Raw genomic sequence first — 21,018 nt, 5'->3', positions numbered from 1 at the left:
CCTCTGTGAACAGTTCTGACTGTAAGTTTCTCTTAAACGAAGCATTTCACACCAAACCACTCTAAAAGGCTTTGTTTACATCTACCATTTAATTGTGTCGAATTTTTTGGAAAAATCGGTGAAGTTCCCCTTTAACCAAAACAGAATTGCAGTTTTTGAGTGAATTTTACTTGTCAGGCAACCTGAAAGATATGTTTTCCTCAGTACATGGCAACCTAACAAATCTCGCGATACTTCCGCGGAGGGTGGCGCAGTATGGCAGCAGCAGTGCTAACACACTGGCGGAGGGGGCTTTTTCAGACTGTAGGTAATGGAGCGGTCGGCCTGCTTTCAACAAAGTTTATCCAGGGTGAGTAAAAGCTAAATGACTGGAAGTCGCTGTACTCAGAAGTGGGAGAGTATCGGCTTGGTTGTCGTCAAAATCCAGGCTAAAAGAGGGGGTGTGGCATGAAAGGCCCCTCCAGCAGTGAGCTGTTATGTACACAGTGTTTCTGCTCCTCTTTGGTTGAGCTGAAAACGCTCTGTTTTAGTCCTAACGCTGAAACTCTGTAACAGTTACATGCGATCAGTTCCCAAGTGTAGTTTCGATCCAACTTGCTGTTTTATGAGTGTTCGTATTATCAGTACGAGCATTATATGTGTAAATATCAAATATTGTACTTAAAACTGGCATACATTAAAAGGCATCTCCACCAATTTTTCAAAATTTCTGCGTGAATTTAATGGTTAAGATGTAAACAAAGCCATTCGGAGTGGTCTGTTGTGAAATGCTTCGTTCCAGAGAAACTTGCCGAGTCACAAATGTTCACAGTGGTTGTGATAGGAACCAGACGTCTGAAGTGTTTAATGCTTCTAAAAGCTCTCTCAGAGAAATTATTACATGAAATAGTTATAAATAGTCATAAAGTTGTGGCCTAAAACGTATTGCAATCAGTTTATTTTAATCTATTTGTGGTGAAGGGATACATGAAGAGTGTTCTTAGGTAAAATAGTCCCCAAAGAAAACATATTTCACATTTTTCACTATTTCACCATCATCAACATTACATATAAAGAACTCAGAAGACACTTATAGGTTCACTGGTTGCTTTGGATAGTAAATAAAATGGCTGCATCTGTGTTATAGACATCAGGACCCCCTGGTTCCCATCACCACCACTGTAAAGAAATCGGGGTCTCCAAGTCTCTACAATGAACCATTTTACATAAAACCACTCTGAATGACTGATTTTATTTCAACCACTGAGTTATGCAGAAATTTTAAAAGAATTGGAGTTCTCCCATAAGCAGATATAAGTGTCATAGAAAGTTCTGCATCTCAAAACACATCTACATACACAACTAGACCTGCTTCATGAAATCAGGCTGCACCTGAAAAAGCTTGTAAGAGCTGGTTGAAAAAATAATGTAACATTATAGCTTAACCTATTAATGCCCATATCTTTTTTTTATCCATGTAGTCCATCATTTGTTCAATTTCTGATAAATCAAACCATGTGGCCAAACCAAATGTTGTCTTTAGGGCACATGAGACTAATGATTTTTCCAAGGAAACAATAGAAAATTCAAATTAGCTTCTTAATAAAAGTGTTAAAATTACATGTCATCAAAAAAACAAACAAACTGTGAAAAAATGAATGGGTTCTGTTAGATGTTCACCCAAGGTGTAACTGTACAAAACGTATTTACATCTATCCGGCTATTTATCATACAGCAGTTTAACCCCACCCATACACGGTGAAGTTATGAGGAGTGTTTCAGTACCTGCCTGCTTTTTGAAAGAGGCACAATACAGGGCAGCCAATCAGAACAGAGGTAATTTACAAATATCAATTTTGAAGACAAGAAACAATCCAGACTGTTTAATTCTGAGGGGTAAAGAGAGGTTGGAAAATGGTAATGTAAAAATGAATTATGGCTATTTTTGGTACATAAAACTCCACTTGTCAAAAGTGCTCAAAAAATGTAGGATATTGGCCTTTAAAGTTGAAGCTTCTTTATATAAACTGTAAATTAACCCAGTCTGGCATTCTTTTGCAGGGGCCAGACAGAAATCCAGTGTACAGTACATATCACGGCCAGACTTGCCAAAGCTGGCGTATCGCAGAATAAAGGGCAAGAGCCCAGGAGTGGTGTTTTTGCCTGGATATGGCTCGAATATGAGTGGACAGAAAGCAGAAGCATTACAGGATTTCTGCAAGTCATTAGGCCATTCCTATCTGAGGTAAATATATGGGATTGATCTGCACTACAGTATGCACTCATGGCTTTTGAAGACACTTAGCAGCCTGATTTCTCAGAGTCATATTAAATTGCGCATTTCTGCATCCAGCAGGCACCTCTTCAATATCAATAAGTAAATGAGTGAATGTTAGTGTAGGATGTTAATGAGTTTGTGTGATTTGTTTAGGTTCGATTACACAGGCCATGGAGCTTCAGAAGGCGTCTTCTCAGAGGGCACTATTGGAACCTGGAAGAAGGATGTGCTCTTTATGTTAGATGAAGTTGCTGAAGGACCTCAGGTTAAATTTAATTATTTATATTCTCCTTAATGTCTTTTTTCAGTGTTGCTAAGTAGTGACCTTCAATGACCACTAGAGGTCGCTGATGTGGTGCATGCAGGTCAATAAGCTGTTGGAGTAATTTTCTGCAAAGAATGTTAAGAGTAGTGTTTTAAATTTTTATCAGGTTGGCACAGTTTTCTTCACGCTAGTCTCGTTTTCCATTTTCATTTATGCATGTTGGTATTATACGTGTGCATCCAAATCATAGTAGGAACTTGTAGGCCCCTCCTTTGTTGCATAACTCAGACAGTTTGGAAAAGCTGAGCCATGTACACAGCTTTCAACTGCCACTGCTTTCAAATACTTTTTTTTTTCACTGTATTCAATAATTTTTGACCTTTTTATTTTCCTTACTACTCGCAATATGTTAAGCAATTCTGATTTTGATTATAGCTGATCTGGATGTAATCGGTTAATTAAGTAATGTTGTTGTATTTGTAGTTTATGTAGTATTTAGTTCATTTTTTATCAATATGTTTTCTTAATGTTATTTGCTGTAGATCTTGGTGGGCTCTGGAATGGGTGGCTGGCTTATGCTACTTGCCGCTATCGCCCGACCTGAGAAGACGAAAGCTTTGGTGGGCATCTCAACAGCAGCTGATCACTTTGTTACAGCTTTTAAGTCACTTCCTCTAGAGGTAAGAAGTAGTTACCACCATATGTCCAGGTGAAACAATAAAAATGTGTACTTGCGTGAGACCAAAAGGGTATTCTGAAGCCAGTTGACAGTTAGGGGAGCAACATTGCAGCAATAATTTGAAAATTGCCCTAAAACCAAGGGTGTAAAATGCATTGATGCTTCGTCATCAATCAATCTGGTGGTAATTCAACAGATTTTTGAATGTTAAAATCAATTGTAGTTGATTATAATCAACATTCAGTAAAGTTCTGAGGTTTTTGTCTTGTTTTAAGTATTGTTTTTATTATTATATTCCACTACCATTTAGTCCGGTCACATTTCTGTATTGTGTATTTTTGAGTAGTTCTGAATTATTCCATAATCCTAAGAACAAATTGAAACAATAAAATCAAATTTAGGCCTCTAATTGTCATATAATTAATTGTGATTAACAGTTTAATTGTTGAGAGAGAGAGAGAGAGAGAGAGAGAGAGAGAGAGAGTTAAATTATATTAAAAGTACAAGCCTAAAGTGGCCAGAGTGGCTGATTAATTATCTTCCTTCCTAATGGTCTATACCTAATAGCTCCCAACTGAAGACAGAAACAGCTTGAGCTCAAATACACAAGCATTACTCACGAAAGCTCTCTAAACGTATTAGAGCACTTAAAACATCTGTTTTCATAAGACTTGTGATGTTTCTCCTTAATTTCTGTTCTGATTTCTTTAATTCACACATACTTGCATCAGCTTTTAAAAATGAACCCAACTGAATTCTGTTCAAGCACATCGAACAACTAACAACTGCAATCAGGCAATTATGTAATAACTGTGACAAACCTAATAAATTCCAGTGAAATCTGAGAGTTCATGATTCATTGGATTGTTTTCTAAAGAATCATAACTGAATCGAGTCTTCATGGGGTCAGAGATTTACACTTCTTCCTAAAGTTGTTGCTTTTGTTCCCCGCACATCAGGCAAGGAAAGAGTTTGAAGACAAGGGCGTTTGGACGATCCCGACAAAAAGCAATGAAGAGGGTATCTATGCGGTAAGCATGGACTTCCTGAAGGAGGCGGAGAACCACTGCATCCTGCAGAGCCCCATCCCCATCACCTGCCCCGTGCGCCTCATCCACGGCCTGAAAGATGAGGACGTGCCTTGGCACATTTCCATGCAGGTAGCTGAGCGCGTGCTGAGCGCCGACGTGGACATCATCCTCCGGCGCCACGGCCAGCATCGCATGGCCGAGAAGGACGACATCAAGCTCATGGTCTATACCATCGATGATCTCATAGACAAGCTGACCACCATGGTGTGAGCCAAAATATGCGGTTTTATTGCCAAGTGGCATGTTCCTGACCCCGGTTCCTTTTGCCAAACCCTCTCCACCTATTTGTCCTCAAAGGTGTGATGCTGCGAAGACAAGAACAAGAGGAGAAAAAGGAGAGAGGACTTGTGGAGAGAAAGGAAAAACGCCAAACCTTAAAACCTGGTTCCTCAGTGCCTTCACAGTGTTTTTTCTTTTCTTTTTTTATTACTTGTTTCTGTTTACTTTTCAACGCTGTGTAGCTCAGTTCTCTGATAAAAGCTGCTTCATTTTTGACAGAATTGTTATGCTGGTCTATTATATTGGTCTCCTGTGCCTTTTTAATCAAAGTATATTAAGGAAATAAAACCTCTTTATATCAATTTATTGGCAGTCATTTGTCTGTATAGGATTTACATATATATGGTTTTATATATGTGTGTATATGTATGTATACACATTGCAAAGACATTGAAGCATTTATGACCATATAATGAAACGTGTGTTATTAATGACCACATGACCCATTTAGGCTCATGAACTGACATCATACTGTGCAAAAGTCAAAGACCATCCTTCAAATTTCCAGTCAAAACCGCCATTAAGTACAAGTTATTCATTTTTCAGGGGATGTTTCTGAATAGATTAGAAGATAATCCACTTATGTAAGGAAGAGGAAAAATTTCCTTGCAAAAAGAAAACCTCAACATTATTGAATTATCATTGAAACCAACTTCCAAGACTGAACTTTAGAAGAATATCCCATTTCTTTGAAAAACTGAAAGCAAGTCTCCTGAAAAGAATGGAAGCTGTAATAAAGTGGGCACACTAAATATTAAAAAATATGTTTAGTTGTTTAGGCTTTTGTGTAATATTCTGGTAAATGTGTGTTCTACTTTTTTCCTGACATTGAAAAGTTAATGACCTTAATGACCGTTTTGACAGGAAATTAAATGAAGGGTGGTCTCCTACCATTCACTTTAGTTTATCAGTGATCTTACCAACTTTTAACTCCATGTCTCTGGATAAGAACTTTATATCAACCTCTGAGCTTCTTTTTTCGATAGTGCTCTCTATAGATTTATAACTGGCTTATAAACACCCTCAGTGGGCAGAGATTTGTTTCGAATTGTTGCAGTTAAATTAGCCGACCAGTCGACTCCGTTTACTCACAGTAACACATATGTCACGGCTGACCTTTTGATTTAATCTACCCACACGCTTGTATGTGTAGGATGGAAGTATTGAGCCACTTGCTGCAGGAATCGCTTGGTTGTTTATTAACATTTGATTAGAGGCCTGGACTCGGTCCTCCAGCTGTGATCTCACTCTCTTAACTACCAGAGTGACCTTTCAGCCGCTCACCAATGGCACACAATCACTCAGTTCTAAATTAGCAGAAGCTTAATGCTGGAATGCACACGTTCTTTTATCATGCACAGAATACTGCAGCATTCTGTAGTTAGGGTACATTTGACATCATGCGAAAGGTACAAGAATGTGTTTTTATGTTTTTTAATCAATTAGTTTTCCAAGTATTATATTTCTATTATATAATATAGTCCACTCATAAAATTTGTGTGGGCTTATGTACCAAAACCGGTCAGAATTGATTTTTACATGACCATTTTCCAACCTGTCTTCAACCCTTACAACTAAACACAATGTCTTTGTTACTCTGCCTTTAAGACTAATATATCGCTGCTGTCTGAACAAAACCTCATATCTCCATTTTTGTAGTTTTTCAGTTTTTGTCATAATTTGAAAATGCCTGTTGCCTTTTACGTTGTGCATTACTTTCATGATGAATGGACCAAAAGAAAGGGCCCAAAATTACTTGGAAAAATGTCCGGTTCCTTTGACTTACATTAAAAGTAAGGTATTTTTTTTCTCCTCCTGTAAAGTTACCATTTTGGAGATACAAGACAACAGTGATATATTTATATATATATATATATATATATATATACAATTATATGCAAGAGTTTGAAAGTAAAAATAAGTCAACACATCCTCTACAGGAAACAAATGTGGCACAATTTCTAGTTATTTGCTGAAATTAACATATTGGAGGAAAAAAACATAAAATATAAAATGTGCCATAACTTTTGCACATATTTTCCCCACATGAAATATGCCTGAAATAAGTTATGAGCCATATTTCAGCCCGTACTGCTTTTTGATGAGGTATAATACAGGGCAGCCAATCAGAACGAATGTCATTTACATAGTTGTATGCTGCATACAGCTTACGTAGGCTGAATAGGCAGATTTATTGAAATGCATTGGTAAACAGTGAATTTACAAAGAGCTGTTTTTGCAGCTTAGTTTGCATATATCGACTGTATCGACTGGAGAGCGAATAGTATTTTTGAAACTTTGTGTTTGTGTACTACATTTTTTTAATACACTTTTATTAAAGCTACAAAAATTCTGTTTTCCATGACATGGGCCCTTTAATATCAGGTAAAAATATCATTTTTTGTAGGAAGGGCTGTGCAAGTTGACAGTCACAGTAACCTAGTTGACATGAGTAACAGTTGACTGAACATATTAACAGTCAACCATACTGGGTTGATATGTTGACAGGTAGCATAGTTAACATATTTTTTTCCTATATATAAATATAATTTTTGACAATATTGTTTTACTATCATTTAAAACTTGAAAACCAAAAATGTACATAACCTAGATAAATGTTAATTTGTGAAGTATTATTTATAAAATATTAAAGAAGAAGAAATGAGATACACCAAATTATGTTCAAAATGTCTAGAGCTGAAGGAAATTAATTGGTTGCCCGGTCTTGGGACAGACCATCACATATGTGGACAGGCATTACCTATTAGTAACATAATAACTTGTTTGTATGATACTAAAATTGAGTGTTATAAACATCAATCAAAAATGAAAAGAATAAGACAGAAATATAATTGAACATGGCATAGAAAACACTGATCAGCTCTATCTGAGAATTGTCTGGGCGTGGCCTAATGTTTGGATGAGAAACTCGGTCCACAGCTTCCAGCCTGTTACGCCAATGAAGACAAAACCATGAATGGACAGGAACAAGTGAAAGGGGCTACACACACACACACACACACACATATATATATATATAGAGAGAGAGAGAGAGAGAGAGAGAGACAGAAACCTATTGAGAGAATGCTAATGCTAATGAAATATATATATATATATATAAATATAAATATTAACAGAGCCTAAATGCAGCAACAATATGAGCTCCCAACATGTCACGAAAAAACACTTATTGAGAAAATCAGATGATGAGTTGCTTTTCATCTTCCGTATTGTACATTGTGTTGTACATTGTGGTGCTCTGTTGGGTAGAAGCTGCAGCCTCTATCTGCAGCACTAATGTGCATAATCTAATTTGGACTCGGCCTGGCTCACCATTACTGATGCTGGCGAGCCTTAGAAATGACTGCTACCATTATTAAAATGTTCTCCTGGAGTTTCAGGATCCTTCAGCTAGCATAGCATGTCTTAAAAATAAGGAGAATTACATATGTTGTGCCAGGTGATAAATATCACAATATTTTCCAAATATATCACAGTGAACAATATCTTATACTGTATTCATGGCTTGTGTGTCAGTTGAATGAATCAGGCAAATCTCCACTGTGCTGTTTTAAAGCAGTCTTTTATAAAGTGTAACAGTAACATCTTTACTTGTATATTACTATATGTATGCATATGCAAATCAGCTCTGCTCTGATTGACTGCCATCTTTCAAGAAATAGTCTGGGTTGGAACCCTTTTTATAACTTTATTGTAAACGGGTGGGGCTAAACTGCTGTAGGCTGAATAGGTGGATATATGTAAATGTGTTGTTTTTTGTGACATCACAAAAACAGTACATTCACTACAGGCAGCTTAGTTTTCATGTATGGACTGAATGGACTGAGGAGTGAACGTATTGGAAACTTTACCAGTGTTTACATACTACGGGAATCTTTTATTATATATATTTAAAAATGAGGCCCTTTAATGAAGCTAATAAATCTGTGTTTCTTCAGTACTGGTATTCTATGCTATAAGAGTGACTTTGTTTATTTGTTATCTAATAATGTTATTATAGCTAAAACAAGTATTGTTGTATGGTGATAATGACCACCATAATGACCACCTCTACATCCAGTCTAAATAATATGGTCTTTATTTGTTGCGTATCTTTAGAAACCAGTAGGTAACCAGCCTTGATGTTAACATATGGCTCAGCACTTATCCAGTCACATCTGTCACAGTGTCGCACTGGCACATCTCCCGAGACCTCCCTGTGACGCGTGTCTATATAATGGCCCCCGTGGGCCAGAAGAGAGCATGTGTGAGCCCGGCCCCGCCCTGAGCTGCATGGATGCTTCACTTCAGCATCTTCAGGCAGCGTGCACAGGACAGAAGACACAGAGCACAACAGCTACAGACAGCAAGCACTTCTGTTAGAGGTAGGCCTTTTCCATCTTACTACATAGTGTGTGAGTGTAGTAGTGCATGTCTTTTTCTGTATAGCCTTTATGCAAGTATGTCTTAAACTGGTTCACTATACTAATTTATGTGGTTATTTGATAAATGTCGGAATGCTTACTGGTCCTCTTTAGAGTGGTAAACCTATATGAATGTGAAGTAGTGACTGATTCATATGCATTCATGCTTTAATGCTTTTAGTCAATGACTACAGTCAAATGTGAACCACACCCTATTCTGGCATACCAAAGTCAGCTCATCCTGCAATTAAATTGGCAGTCAAAATTATAAAAAAGCATGAATCTATCTCAATATCTATCGTATTTGTCCTTATTTATGCCATGTATTATACAGAGGCATCTGGTTAAGGATCATGTTTTTAACACAGTTTTGAGAGTGTACTGTGTAATGCCTAATGTAAACTAATATAAGCTTGGGTCAAATTAAATGTAGCATTGACTTCTAACGGGTCCATATTATGGAAAACCTACATTTTCTTTACTTTTTTTTGGAATAAAAGACTTAAACATTAAAGTTTGAACCATTCAGTACTGATATTCTATGCTATTCACTTCGCAGTCTATGAAAATTAAGCTGCAAAGGGCCCACTTTCAATTTATTCTTTAAATCAACACATTTATATATATTCACCTATTCAACCTACAGCAGTTCAGCCCCACCCATTCAAGTAGAAGTTATAAGTAGTGCTTTCGCTTTCTAGATGAGACACAGAACAGGGCCAATCAAAATAGTCATTTACATATATTAGTCTTAAAGGCTCAGTAAGAATAGCCTGTTTAAAACATAAAGAGTTGTCATGTAAAAATCAATCACCCACACAAATGTTATAAGACCTCAGGGAATAAAATAAAGCACAAGATAAAATTAGGATATGGGCCCTTTAAAACAGCAGTGAGTTCATGACTATGGATGACTGTTAATACAGATTCGTGTCTTCAGATAATAGCCTACGTGGGAGTGATAAAAGCTACGAGATCATGGCGAACAGAGGCCCCACTTATGGACTGAGCCGTGAGGTTCAGGAGAAAATTGAGCAGAAGTACGATCCTGATCTGGAGAGTCGGCTGGTGGACTGGATCGTTGCACAGTGTGGAGGCAACCTGGAGAGACCCCAGCCAGGGAAGCAGAACTTCCAGAACTGGCTCATGGATGGCACTGTGAGTTACCACGCTGATATTCATATTAAAATGAAGGTGTTCTTAAGGTTCTTTGGAGTGATGCCTCAGAGGAATCGCCTAAACCTTTCAATGGATGTGCAAGTGTGAACATTTTTAAAGTTTAAAGAACTTCCACATAATATAATGGTTGTATACCTATTAAAGCAGGGGTTCCCTAACTTATTGGGCGAATGACCCTAAATATGCATGATCATTTTTTTTATCATGGAAAACTAACTTTCCTTTGTTTTTTCGAAATACAGGAGTTTGAAGTGATATGTAAACATTTTCAAAACATACCATTCACGCCCCAGTCCATACAGCAAATATATAGAAACTAAGCTGCAATAACGGCCTATTTTGAATTCTGTGATGAAAACTCAAAGCTCAGTTACATTCATACACCTTTATTTAGCCCCACCCATTCGCAGTGAAGTTATAAAGAGTGTTTCAATTCTAGGGAATTCTTTGGGAATAAGACGCAATACAGGGCAGCCAATCAGAACAATGGCGCAGTAACAAAACCAGCCTGTTCAAATGAGAGTGCTCTCAAACGCATTTGCCACTTCACTAGCCGCTACATCACTGCTACAAATTGCCTACTTCCAAAGGAAATAACTGGTCACCTGTCGCTCTGTTGCAAGTGAGCACATGGTCAAGGATAAAGAGAGGTTGGTAAATCATCACGTAAAAATGAATTATGACCATTTTAATGCACAAAACCACACAAATGTTATAAGTGAACCTCAGAGGAAAAAAATAAAATACAAGAAAAATATAGGATACGGGCCTTTTAATATTTAAATTCAGATTATTGTCACATTTAAACAGTTGATCAGTAACACTGATTTTGTGACAAATTTTTGTTTTTTTATTACTGTTCCTCATTTTAGCATTTTGGTTTCTCCTCGTTATTTACTGGCATTTCCATTTTGAACCATATTGGCTCTTAATTTAAATGTGGCTTGTATGAACATTTCAAAATTGTAGCGCACAAATTAATCTATTAAACTATTAATTAATCAATTAATAGTGAATCTGTAAAATAAACTGAACAGCCCATCTCATACATTTTTCTTGTCTTTAATTTTTTTCCCAGGGGTTTACTTAGGATGGCTGCATAGTTGCATGTGTCAAAAACCGTTGCTTTATCCTTTAGTAATGTTATTTTAGTTACTGTGTCATTGTGACTGATTTATGTAAATGACCTCTGTTCTGAATAGCTGCTCTGTATAGCTCCTCAATTGAAAAATCAGTATGGACTGAAACACTCCTTATTACTTCATCATAAATGGGCAGGGCTAAACTGCTATTGGTAGAGTTTGTGACATCATAAAAATCAGTGAATGCAAAAAAGTTACTGTTTTTGCATTTTAGTTTCCATATATGGACTCTACGGACTGGGGAGCGAATGGTACATTTTGAAACTCTAACAGTGTTTACACATGACATTCAAACACAGAATTCCATGACAAGGGGCCTTTAATAAAGCGAATATGGAAATTGTGAGTTTCTCACATTTGTGAAGTTACCCCAAATAGGGTTATGATACCTAGATGCCTTTAAGGTTCCTCTACTTGATGAAGCAAGTAGTGATTGAGAGGAAATGTGGTAATGTATTCCCTGTTGCTGTCTCTGTTCTCTGGATTCTTTGCTGCTCTGTACAGATCCTCTGTAGACTCATTAATAGTCTGTATCCGCGGGGTAAGGAGCCCATTAAGAAGATCCAAGAAACTCAGATGGCCTTTAAGCAGATGGAAAAAATATCACAGTTCCTTCAAGCAGCTGAGGCCTACGGAGTCATCACCACAGACATCTTTCAGACTGTAGATTTATGGGAAGGTACAGTGTAATGATGCTACGACCACCCTATCACCCACCCTTTCAAACTGACCTGCTGTTTGGTAAAAAAGATGAATAATTTCCTATCTTGCTGGACACTGATTCAAACATTCGCTGTCCACTTTATTAGAAAACCCCTACTTTCTTTCATTTGCTGTCCACTTGAGGTCCACCCACCCTATATGTCCACAATGTTGGTGTACAATTACAGACTGTAGCCCATCTGTTGGGTCAGTGGCCCTTTACCCCATTCTTCACTTGTCAGTTTCAGTTCACCATAAATTATTTGGATGGTGGATCATTGATTGGTGCTTGTACAAATGTATCAGTCATTGCTGGTTTAAGAGTTTTCTTGCACCACCCAAAAATCTCCATCGAAGAGCGACTCTGTGGTCAGAAACTGCACAGTGACGAAGGGGCCAGAAGATGGCTAACACAAACTGTGCATAAACAGATAGGCTACACTTACAAACTGGACCAACAAGGTAAGGTTTTAATGAAGTGGCCAGTGAGTATAATTTCCATGTGCTCTTGCAACATTAGGTCAGTTTCTTCACTTACTGACCCTGATTTTTTGTCATAATATGACTGTTAAGTGTCTTGGTAAAAACAACAACTACCACCACTATTTTTGCTCCTTTTCTTAAATACAGGAAAGGACATGGCTGCTGTCCAACGAACTCTAATGGCTCTGGGCAGTGTGGCCCTCACCAAGGATGATGGACATTACCGTGGCAACCGAGACTGGTTCCACAGGTGAGCAACCCAATTCTTTTGAGTTCTCTAAGCTGGGAAAATTCAAACTATGGTGCTAAATCCTGTCTGGTTGAACCAGAAAGTGGGCTCCTCATATCTCGCTGTCATGTGAACTCTGAAGCCTGATCCTATCTGATCTCCACTGGCAGGAAATCTCAGAGCAACCGGCGGGAGTTTTCTGAAGAACAGCTGCGGCAGGGTCAGAACCTGATTGGCCTACAGATGGGCAGCAACCGTGGGGCATCCCAGGCTGGCATGACTGGGTACGGCATGCACCGCCAGATCATGTAAACCAGTCTCAAGGTTTAAGAATCTGCCTCAAACACCCAGAAGACCTTAATCTCATTCAGCCCCAGCCCACACAGAGCAGAGTCCACTTCAGTCACCTCTATGACCCTCAAATGTTGGAGTCAGTGGTGGAGGTAGAGCACTTTTCACTGTCAGAGGCCAAGTCACAAAATTCTATGTCTAAAGTTAATCAATAAATTATTCGCATGCTTAATGTATGCCATTTAATTTTCATTTCAATGTTTAAATTGTTCTTTTTTACTACTTTAGTATTTTATTTAATATTTATATATATCATTCCAGTATTAAATTTAAACAGCTGCCACTTTCTCTATACACAGTCAGTATTAAAAAAAATGTTAATGTTTGTTGTAACATATACATCATACCTCTGTTTTGTTCTGTATTTATTACTGCAATTACGATGCTGTGCCAATGTCCCAATAATGCATTTAAAGAGTTATGGGAAACCAAAACTGGATATACAATATGCGTTTATCATGTGTGTGACTGTTTCATTGAATGCTCAGTGGTTTTGCTGATGTTTAATGAAAATGTTGAATAAATTGCCTCTTTATCTTTAACATTTGGCAGACACTCTTATTCAGAGCGATGTACAATTTAATGATGTTGGGGGAATGAAATGTCAAAAGTCTTGCCCAAGCACTCTTAGCATGGTGTAGCCCGGCCACGGAATCCTACCCCAATCCACCACACAGAGGGCAGCTATATAGTCCTAATACTATATATACCAATCTTAATAGACAATTATTCAGTAGCTATTATATAACATGCAGGTGAATGAAGTTATTGTGCTATCTCGATTTATGGGCATGGCATATAGGTGGAAAAGGCCACTATTAATGGGAACAGTATTATATGTGCGGTCAACACATTTGCAATAGCCATTGCCATTTAGTACTGAAGCAGAAACAGAATAGTTAAACACGCATGAACAGGCTTATAGCTTATACTCTTTAAGCTGAGTGGCCTAAGCAGTGGTTTCATTGTAGTGTTCACTACGATGAAAGAAGACACAGCTTATGCACAAGTCATTGTGCTTTCTTAAAGTGCTGTCGTTGGCCACAGCCATGCCATACATAAAGAGAGTTCTGCCTAAAAGTTTGCTATAAGCCTAAGCTACGTCCGGCTCTCTCAGCTGTCAGCCTTGGACTGATTCTGTGCCACAGAACTTACACTGGGCTTCTATATTCTTTGTCCGTACTTCTTAATCTACACAGAATACAGAACACAGCTACGGGCTTGCCCCATCTTCAGAAAAAAAGTCCTATGGAAAACCCGATGAGTAAATGCTGCAGAACTTTTACCCAAACATGAACATGTTATTGAACACCCTACAATAATTTAACAAAAAATAACACTAAACAACTAAATATAATTACAAATATTTCAGTATTTAGTATGTCCACTCTTTGCCTTTATTACAACTTCTGTTCTTTTTGGGAGATTCACTTTCAGTCAAGAAATCTGTAAGAATATTTTTTCCACACTTCTAAAGTTCAGTCTTAGAAGTTGGTTGCACTTTCTGTAACACATTCAGTGATGTTGATGTCTGGTCCGTCCATTATTCTGAGAACAGCAGCAGCTTCTTTTCTGTGATTTGCAAATGTTCTTCTTTCTTCTCTATTTTCTTTTCTCAGAAAGGGCTTCTTGACAGCTAAACATCTTTTCAGACCCATAGCGTTATGATCTTTTCACAGTAGAAGGATGGACAGAAAGATTTGTGGATTTTTTCAGATCTGAAGCAAGAGTGGAGCTTGATTTTCTCCTCTTTCTCAAAGATGAAGCTTTAAGTACTGTTTATCTGATGGTGACAGTTCTGGCGGCTTACAAGACTGCGGTCTGTACAGTTGTTAAGAGTTCCATTTTCTCTGTGTCTTTTAATCATTTTTTAAACTCCAGTTTTGGAAAGCTGTTTTTTTCTCTTATTTTTCTTTGACCTTTCCCTTCTTTATGCAGATGGATTATTTTCTATCTAATCCCCTCAGAAATATCAAGAAATATTAAGTATAAAATATTGGATATTACACACATGAAGTGTGGCCATTCAGAAAACAGCCAATACTGATCATATGGTCATGATTAATGTACATAGTTTCATATGGTCACCTTAACACTGCAATCCCTTTGCAAAAGCCACTCCAGAGCATTAACAACAATCAAAAACACAGATGAGCTCCATCTCAGTGGGCTAGATTTATTCCACTGTATCCAACAAAGATTAACAATCTAATTGCTGTTAAGCAATCTAGTGTAAGCCCTGACCAAGGTGTCATAGCAACACCCCAAAACAGTTTAATATTAGCTCTGTGTTGGACAGTAGAGGTTATATTGTATTGTGCCCAAGCAGTTTGTTAGTCACTGAGGTGAACATTCCCAGTTGATCATTATCTAAATGCCTAATATGTAGAAGAACTGCTTCACCAAGGAGACACAGGTGATGTGTAACAAATCTGGTTCAAATGAGTAACCTGTGTAACAGCTGCCTGACCAATAGACTCTCGTTTAAGATGCTCTGATGTCATCACATGCTCAAAGTTGCAGATATTTCACATCTCTGCAATTCACTGACTTCTGGAGTATTTTATGCTCTGGTTTTGGGGCCGATTCTCCAGGTCATACCTCATCGTACAGATCATGTCATCTGCCAGACAGTTTTTCATCCTCCTCCTTGTAGCATTGGTCCACATTGCAGAGCAGGAATCTTCTGGAAGGAGGGAAAAGAGTGATGACTGTGTGTGTGGACACCCCGGAATACCAGGCAACCCCGGACATAATGGAATGCCAGGGCGTGACGGGCGAGATGGGGCCAAAGGTGACAAAGGAGATCCAGGTGAGAAAAGAGCCAAACCTGAAAGATTTTAAATCTCGCTGTCAGGTCACCTTTGAACCCAGGCATGAGCTCGGACAGGTACAAAAAAAGGAGAATGGCAGAGTTGTCCGTGAGAAAATTCCAGTTGTATTTGAAATTCCATCTGACAAAATGTCCAAAGAGCGTCATTTGTATCTATGTACAATAGCTACATTAAAACTCTTGATCTTGTCTATTCAATACAATACAAAACACCATAGAACAAAAAAGAAGATTTTATACTTCTATACAGATTTTAACCAAAAACAAAAAAAAGAAATAAAGGATGTTAATGGCCTGAAATTTCTCTTTTTTATCTTTTCAAAGGTGACATTGGAACATGCGGAGCAGCAGGGAAGGATGGACCAAAAGGAGACAAAGGAGAACCTGGTCAAATCTCTGATCATTTCTCATCATCACATAACCTTTGGTTTTAGGGTTTGAAAAAGATCTTTACAATTGACCGCTTGCAAAAGTCTCACCTTGTAACACTCGTGCTAACAGACTAAAAAGTTCAGTAGCACAAAGGAAAATTTACAAGCACATCTGAAACATTTTTCATTCAAAAGTAAACTGTCTTTACAAAATGTTTGGGGTAGATCTGCCAATTTAAAGCAAACAAAAAACAATTCTGAAAACCATGGTGTCATTAATCAAACCAAATAAACTTTCAGTCTCTGAATACAAAAGCGGCAGATTTTCACATCTATTAAGCTCCTCAGTCCGAGACCTGACAACAGTGTTTTGTTTTGAAACTTGTCCTCTGGCATACTAAATAACATAAAATATGAACTGTTTTTTGTTGTCTGGGAAACAAATATTCGACGTTTGGTATGCTGGATATTTGTACTTAAGCACATAAAATTTGAAAACTTTTAAAAAATGAACATATTTATAAGCGCCAACGTAACAAGACAAAGCAAGCATTGAACGTTGTTTACTGGATGCACAGCTGCATGAGAAAGTTTTTGAACTACCTGGACTTCTGCATGAATGGCTCATAAAATATTAAATAATTTTCATAAAAAAATTATATCCTAATTATAATCAAGGAGCTTTTTAACACAAAGTATATATATAGATTTACCTTACTACATTTAAAGTAAACAAATAGTTGAACTAATCAAGGTTACTAATGAAAGAAGTCAGAAAATACTACATAAGCTGTATTACATATTATGTAGATTTATATATAATTACACAAATTACTCACATTTTAAACACTAGCTCAGTGTCATAGGCAGAAATAATGTTTCTGTGTTTCAGGAATAACATTAACATTGTGCACTTTAAACAACATTTCTGAAACACAGGAAATGGTTAGTTTTTTTTAGGGGGGGTCTGTTATCCTTAGGTTAAGCAGAATGTTTGAACGACTCAAGCTATCCCTACAGATGAGCTAACGTTAACAATAGAGCTAACACTGAAGCTAACACTGGAGCTAATGCTGAAGCTAACACTGGAGCTAATGCTAAAGCTAACACTGCAGCTAATACTGAAGCTAACATTGGAGCTAATGCTGAAACTAACACTGGAGCTAACAATGAAGCTAATATTGGAGCTAATACTGAAGCTAACGCTGGAGTTATTGCTAAAGCTAACAACGGAGCCTAACTCTTAACTCTCAGAGGAGCTAAGAAATGTTAACACTGTTTTGTATTGTTATTTATTATTAACATTAGAAATGGTATTAAAATGAGTCCAAGCAAATACTGCAACTAAACCTGAGCTGTGAGTTTGGTCACAGAGTTTAATCCAAAATGTGCAGCTTCAGGAACAAAATAAAAACAGCACCATCCTTTAAAACGATTTTACCCTCTCTTAGCCTGATAAATCTAATTAACTACCAGCATTGTTCTAACTCCAGGTTTGTTGTGCTATCTAAAGGCTGAATCTCAGATGGCCCCTACTCACTACAAAGAGCACTGCACAGGTTATGAAACTAAGGCCTTTACTCCTAAATACAGCTCTAAATGTTAAAGAGTCGTGCAGCTCATTAATTCTCGTCAAAAAAAAAAGACAGTATTTGAGTGTAGAAGCCATTATTTCAAGCCCTACATTGTGCCATTTGAGATTCAGCCTTATGAGTTTTTTTGTCATTTGAGTTTTTTCTGCATTTGCTGAAGGAAATAGTATTTAGAGACGTCTGTGATTGGCTGAAAGGCATGTCAATCACTATTTTATAACGTTAAATTTGAAAACTGAAAGGAGTGTTCAGTTCACAGAGTGATTAAATGTCATAATCTTCAATCATTCCAAAATAGCATTTTATATGTGGGAAGCAACGGTATAGCTAGTAAAATGTTACAACATTTTTAATGTAATGTCTGTCTGTGGTAGAGGTGGGCAATATGGCAAAAAGATAATATCAATATTTTATTATATATTTTATTTTATTCAGAGATATCACATGCTGAGTTGCACTAAATGAAATAAAACAGGACTAATTATGCTGTCTTTGTAATAAAACATGCAGTCGTGTGTAAAATTTAATGTAATTTCGTTTGTTAAAATTTTAAAAATTAGCATTATTGAGTCAGGAGAGAAAAACTGAGTAATTTGGATTTTAAGCTCAGAGGTGTGATGACATGTTTTACAATAGTAGATAATTCAGATCCTCAGAAGACACATCCTTCACCAAGTTCTCTTTGAATACTCTTTCAATGCGTCAGATTCATCCACTTGTGGGGGACTGACACACAACTTAAGTCAGGGAATGTGCACATTGTGTGCAATTGCATATTTCCACCAGAGAGGTCTCCAAATCCCCAAAACTGATATAGTGCAGCTTTGAATACTGGCAATGTCCACTTGTAAAAGCAAATTGTGGTGTAACAGGGCATAATAATAATTTTGAAGCATTTCCCCGTACTTAGTAAAAGAACTGAAAACCTGTAATTGATTTTTGATGTAATCAAAATGTAAACAAAAATCAGATATAATCAAAAATCAGATGTTTTAGAGTCAAAAGTCAATACATTTTGATTGATGATTATAAGAAAACAAGAATTCTGTCTTTTAAATGCTATGATGAGTATTGATTATCATCATCAAGAACATAAACTAACAAGGTAAAAATGGTCAGTTTTGATTTTAGGTTCACTTTAAGTTAAGTCAGTAGATTATTTGTTCATTTCTATGTACAAGGAAATAACTCTCCATGGTAATCAAATATAGGCTACAGATGCTGCCAATTAGGATGAAAAACACTGGAGTCTTCCTTTAATCATAATGTTTCTTTTGTGATTACAAGCTTTTTAATGGAGATTTGAATGTTGAGTGGTATTGCCTGAATGGGAAGATCTTTTGGTGTCTCTGCAGGTGCTCCAGGCATAGATGGAGTTAAAGGACGGCGTGGAGAGAATGGAGAGAGGGGCCCACCTGGTAAAATGGGACCCCAAGGCTTCCCAGGGCCACTTGGTCTTAAAGGTGTCAAGGGAGAGATGGGAATGCCGGGGCCTCAGGGTATCAAAGGGGATGTGGGGCCTCTGGGACCTGAAGGGCCACAGGGAATCATTGGATATAAGGGAGAGAAAGGCGTCCAGGGGCCAATAGGGCCTCCTGGGAGACCAGGCCCTAAGGGTGATCTTGGCCCTCCAGGTCACAAGGGCAGCATTGGTTACCGTGGCGACAAAGGGTCAAAAGGTGAGATTGGAGAGAGAGGGCCTAAAGGAGACATGCCTGAAATACCCAAAAGTGCCTTTTCTGCTGGCCTGACTGCACAAAGCAAACTACCGGCCAGTAACATTCCCATCCGCTTCGAGAAAATCATCTACAACCGCCAGAATCACTATGACCCCCAAAGTGGTCGCTTCACCTGCGCCATCACCGGAGCCTATTACTTCACCTACCATATCACTGTTTTCTCCAGAAATGTCAGAGTGGCCCTCATGAAGAACGGCCAGAGCGTCATTCACACCATGGACAACTACCAGAACAATGAGGACCAAGCCTCAGGGGGCACCGTGCTTTACCTGCAGGCTGGAGATAAGGTGTGGCTTCAGGTGGTTGGAGAACAGTTTTTCAACGGACTCTATGCAGATGATGATGATGACACAACCTTTTCTGGGTTCCTCCTCTTTGCCGAGTGACAGCACGATCTGGGATGCAATAAAACCTCTCCTCTGTTTGATCGGTTGATTCTAACAGCTACAATGAGATTCTTTCAGTTCATATATATCAACTCTTGACTATGTTAGCTTATAAAAATGTTGAACGTTGAAATGCATCAATTTTAAAGGCCACAACATCATTCTATTGGTCCAATGTGCATGTGTACAATGAGCTGTATTGTGAAACTACATGGCTAGTGTTTATTGTAAATTGAAATAAAATGCTTGATGTGTCGATCAACTGTCACTGCATATTTAAATTGGATTATATTGCTGTGATGCCATTTCCAACCCCTAAGCAAGAGACTGTAATACAAAATAATTGCATTGTTCCCTGAAACATGTACTATTATAGTTATTGCAAGCAGAATTATTTATTATTTGCTGGCTTAACGTGATCCTCTGGCCAAAATAAAAAATTGTGTTTGCGTAATGCATGCTGGGTATTGATTGACCGATACACAAAAAGGATAAAAAATTATGAATACTGTCAAACCAATGAGACTGAATACTGTATGACATGGCAAATTCCATATTAAATGCTACTTTTAGACCTAAATGCCCCTTTAAATTCTGTGCCAAATATTTAAACAATTTCTCATTTTATTTGTGTATTTATTTAATTTGTTTGTTTTACTTGTGAACACCCAGTCATATTTAAATATCTCTTATTTTTCATTACTTTTTTAACATTTTTGCAACAGAATGACTTTCTAACAGTATTTCATTTCATAGTGTAACAAAATCATTGAAGACAAAATGCACAAAAAGAAAGGTCCATGGATAAAGGATAAAAGAAAGCGCGTGTGCAGATGAAGCTCAGAGTGTGTGGATTTTCACAATACAGGTGGAAAAAATATTAACGCCATTGGCGGACCGCATGTGAAGACGAACTATTGTCCAATCGTCGCGCAGAAAATGAGATCTTACTAGCCAATCACAGCGCGGGAGGCGGGATCCTACTGGCCACACTCCACTGCAACAAGTGCAGCGAT

At 37.7% G+C, this 21,018-nt stretch overlaps 3 protein-coding genes across 4 annotated transcripts; all 3 read left to right on the top strand.

Moving 5' to 3' along the window:
• The first annotated feature begins 217 nt into the window (after positions 1-217).
• abhd10b (abhydrolase domain containing 10, depalmitoylase b) lies at positions 218-4,877 on the top strand. The gene is made up of 5 exons (XM_036558690.1): positions 218-349; positions 2,041-2,224; positions 2,411-2,522; positions 3,065-3,202; positions 4,161-4,877. Exons 1-5 carry the CDS (start codon positions 256-258, stop codon positions 4,500-4,502), a joined length of 870 nt encoding a protein of 289 aa, XP_036414583.1. The 5' UTR covers positions 218-255; the 3' UTR covers positions 4,503-4,877.
• Positions 4,878-8,849: 3,972 nt separating this feature from the next.
• Positions 8,850-13,535, top strand: tagln3b (transgelin 3b). Of its 2 annotated transcripts, none has more exons than XM_036558691.1 (5): positions 8,850-8,956; positions 9,936-10,153; positions 11,821-11,995; positions 12,649-12,751; positions 12,901-13,535. In XM_036558691.1, the coding sequence occupies exons 1-5, from the start codon at positions 8,869-8,871 to the stop codon at positions 13,040-13,042; spliced, it is 726 nt and encodes a 241-aa protein (XP_036414584.1). In that variant the 5' UTR covers positions 8,850-8,868; the 3' UTR covers positions 13,043-13,535. The 2 variants fall into 2 exon arrangements, with proteins under 2 accessions (XP_036414584.1, XP_036414585.1); XM_036558692.1 differs by having other exon boundaries at positions 8,852-8,956; positions 9,922-10,153.
• Positions 13,536-15,595: 2,060 nt separating this feature from the next.
• Positions 15,596-20,403, top strand: c1qtnf9 (C1q and TNF related 9). Its single transcript, XM_036558857.1, has 3 exons — positions 15,596-15,893; positions 16,239-16,301; positions 19,233-20,403. Exons 1-3 carry the CDS (start codon positions 15,647-15,649, stop codon positions 20,000-20,002), a joined length of 1,080 nt encoding a protein of 359 aa, XP_036414750.1. The 5' UTR covers positions 15,596-15,646; the 3' UTR covers positions 20,003-20,403.
• Positions 20,404-21,018: the final 615 nt, after the last annotated feature.

Source organism: Colossoma macropomum, unplaced genomic scaffold, assembly GCF_904425465.1.
Source record: "Colossoma macropomum unplaced genomic scaffold, Colossoma_macropomum, whole genome shotgun sequence".
Taxonomy (NCBI): domain Eukaryota; kingdom Metazoa; phylum Chordata; class Actinopteri; order Characiformes; family Serrasalmidae; genus Colossoma; species Colossoma macropomum.
Note: the sequence above shows the minus strand (reverse complement) of the source record. Positions and strands in the feature narration are given on the sequence as shown.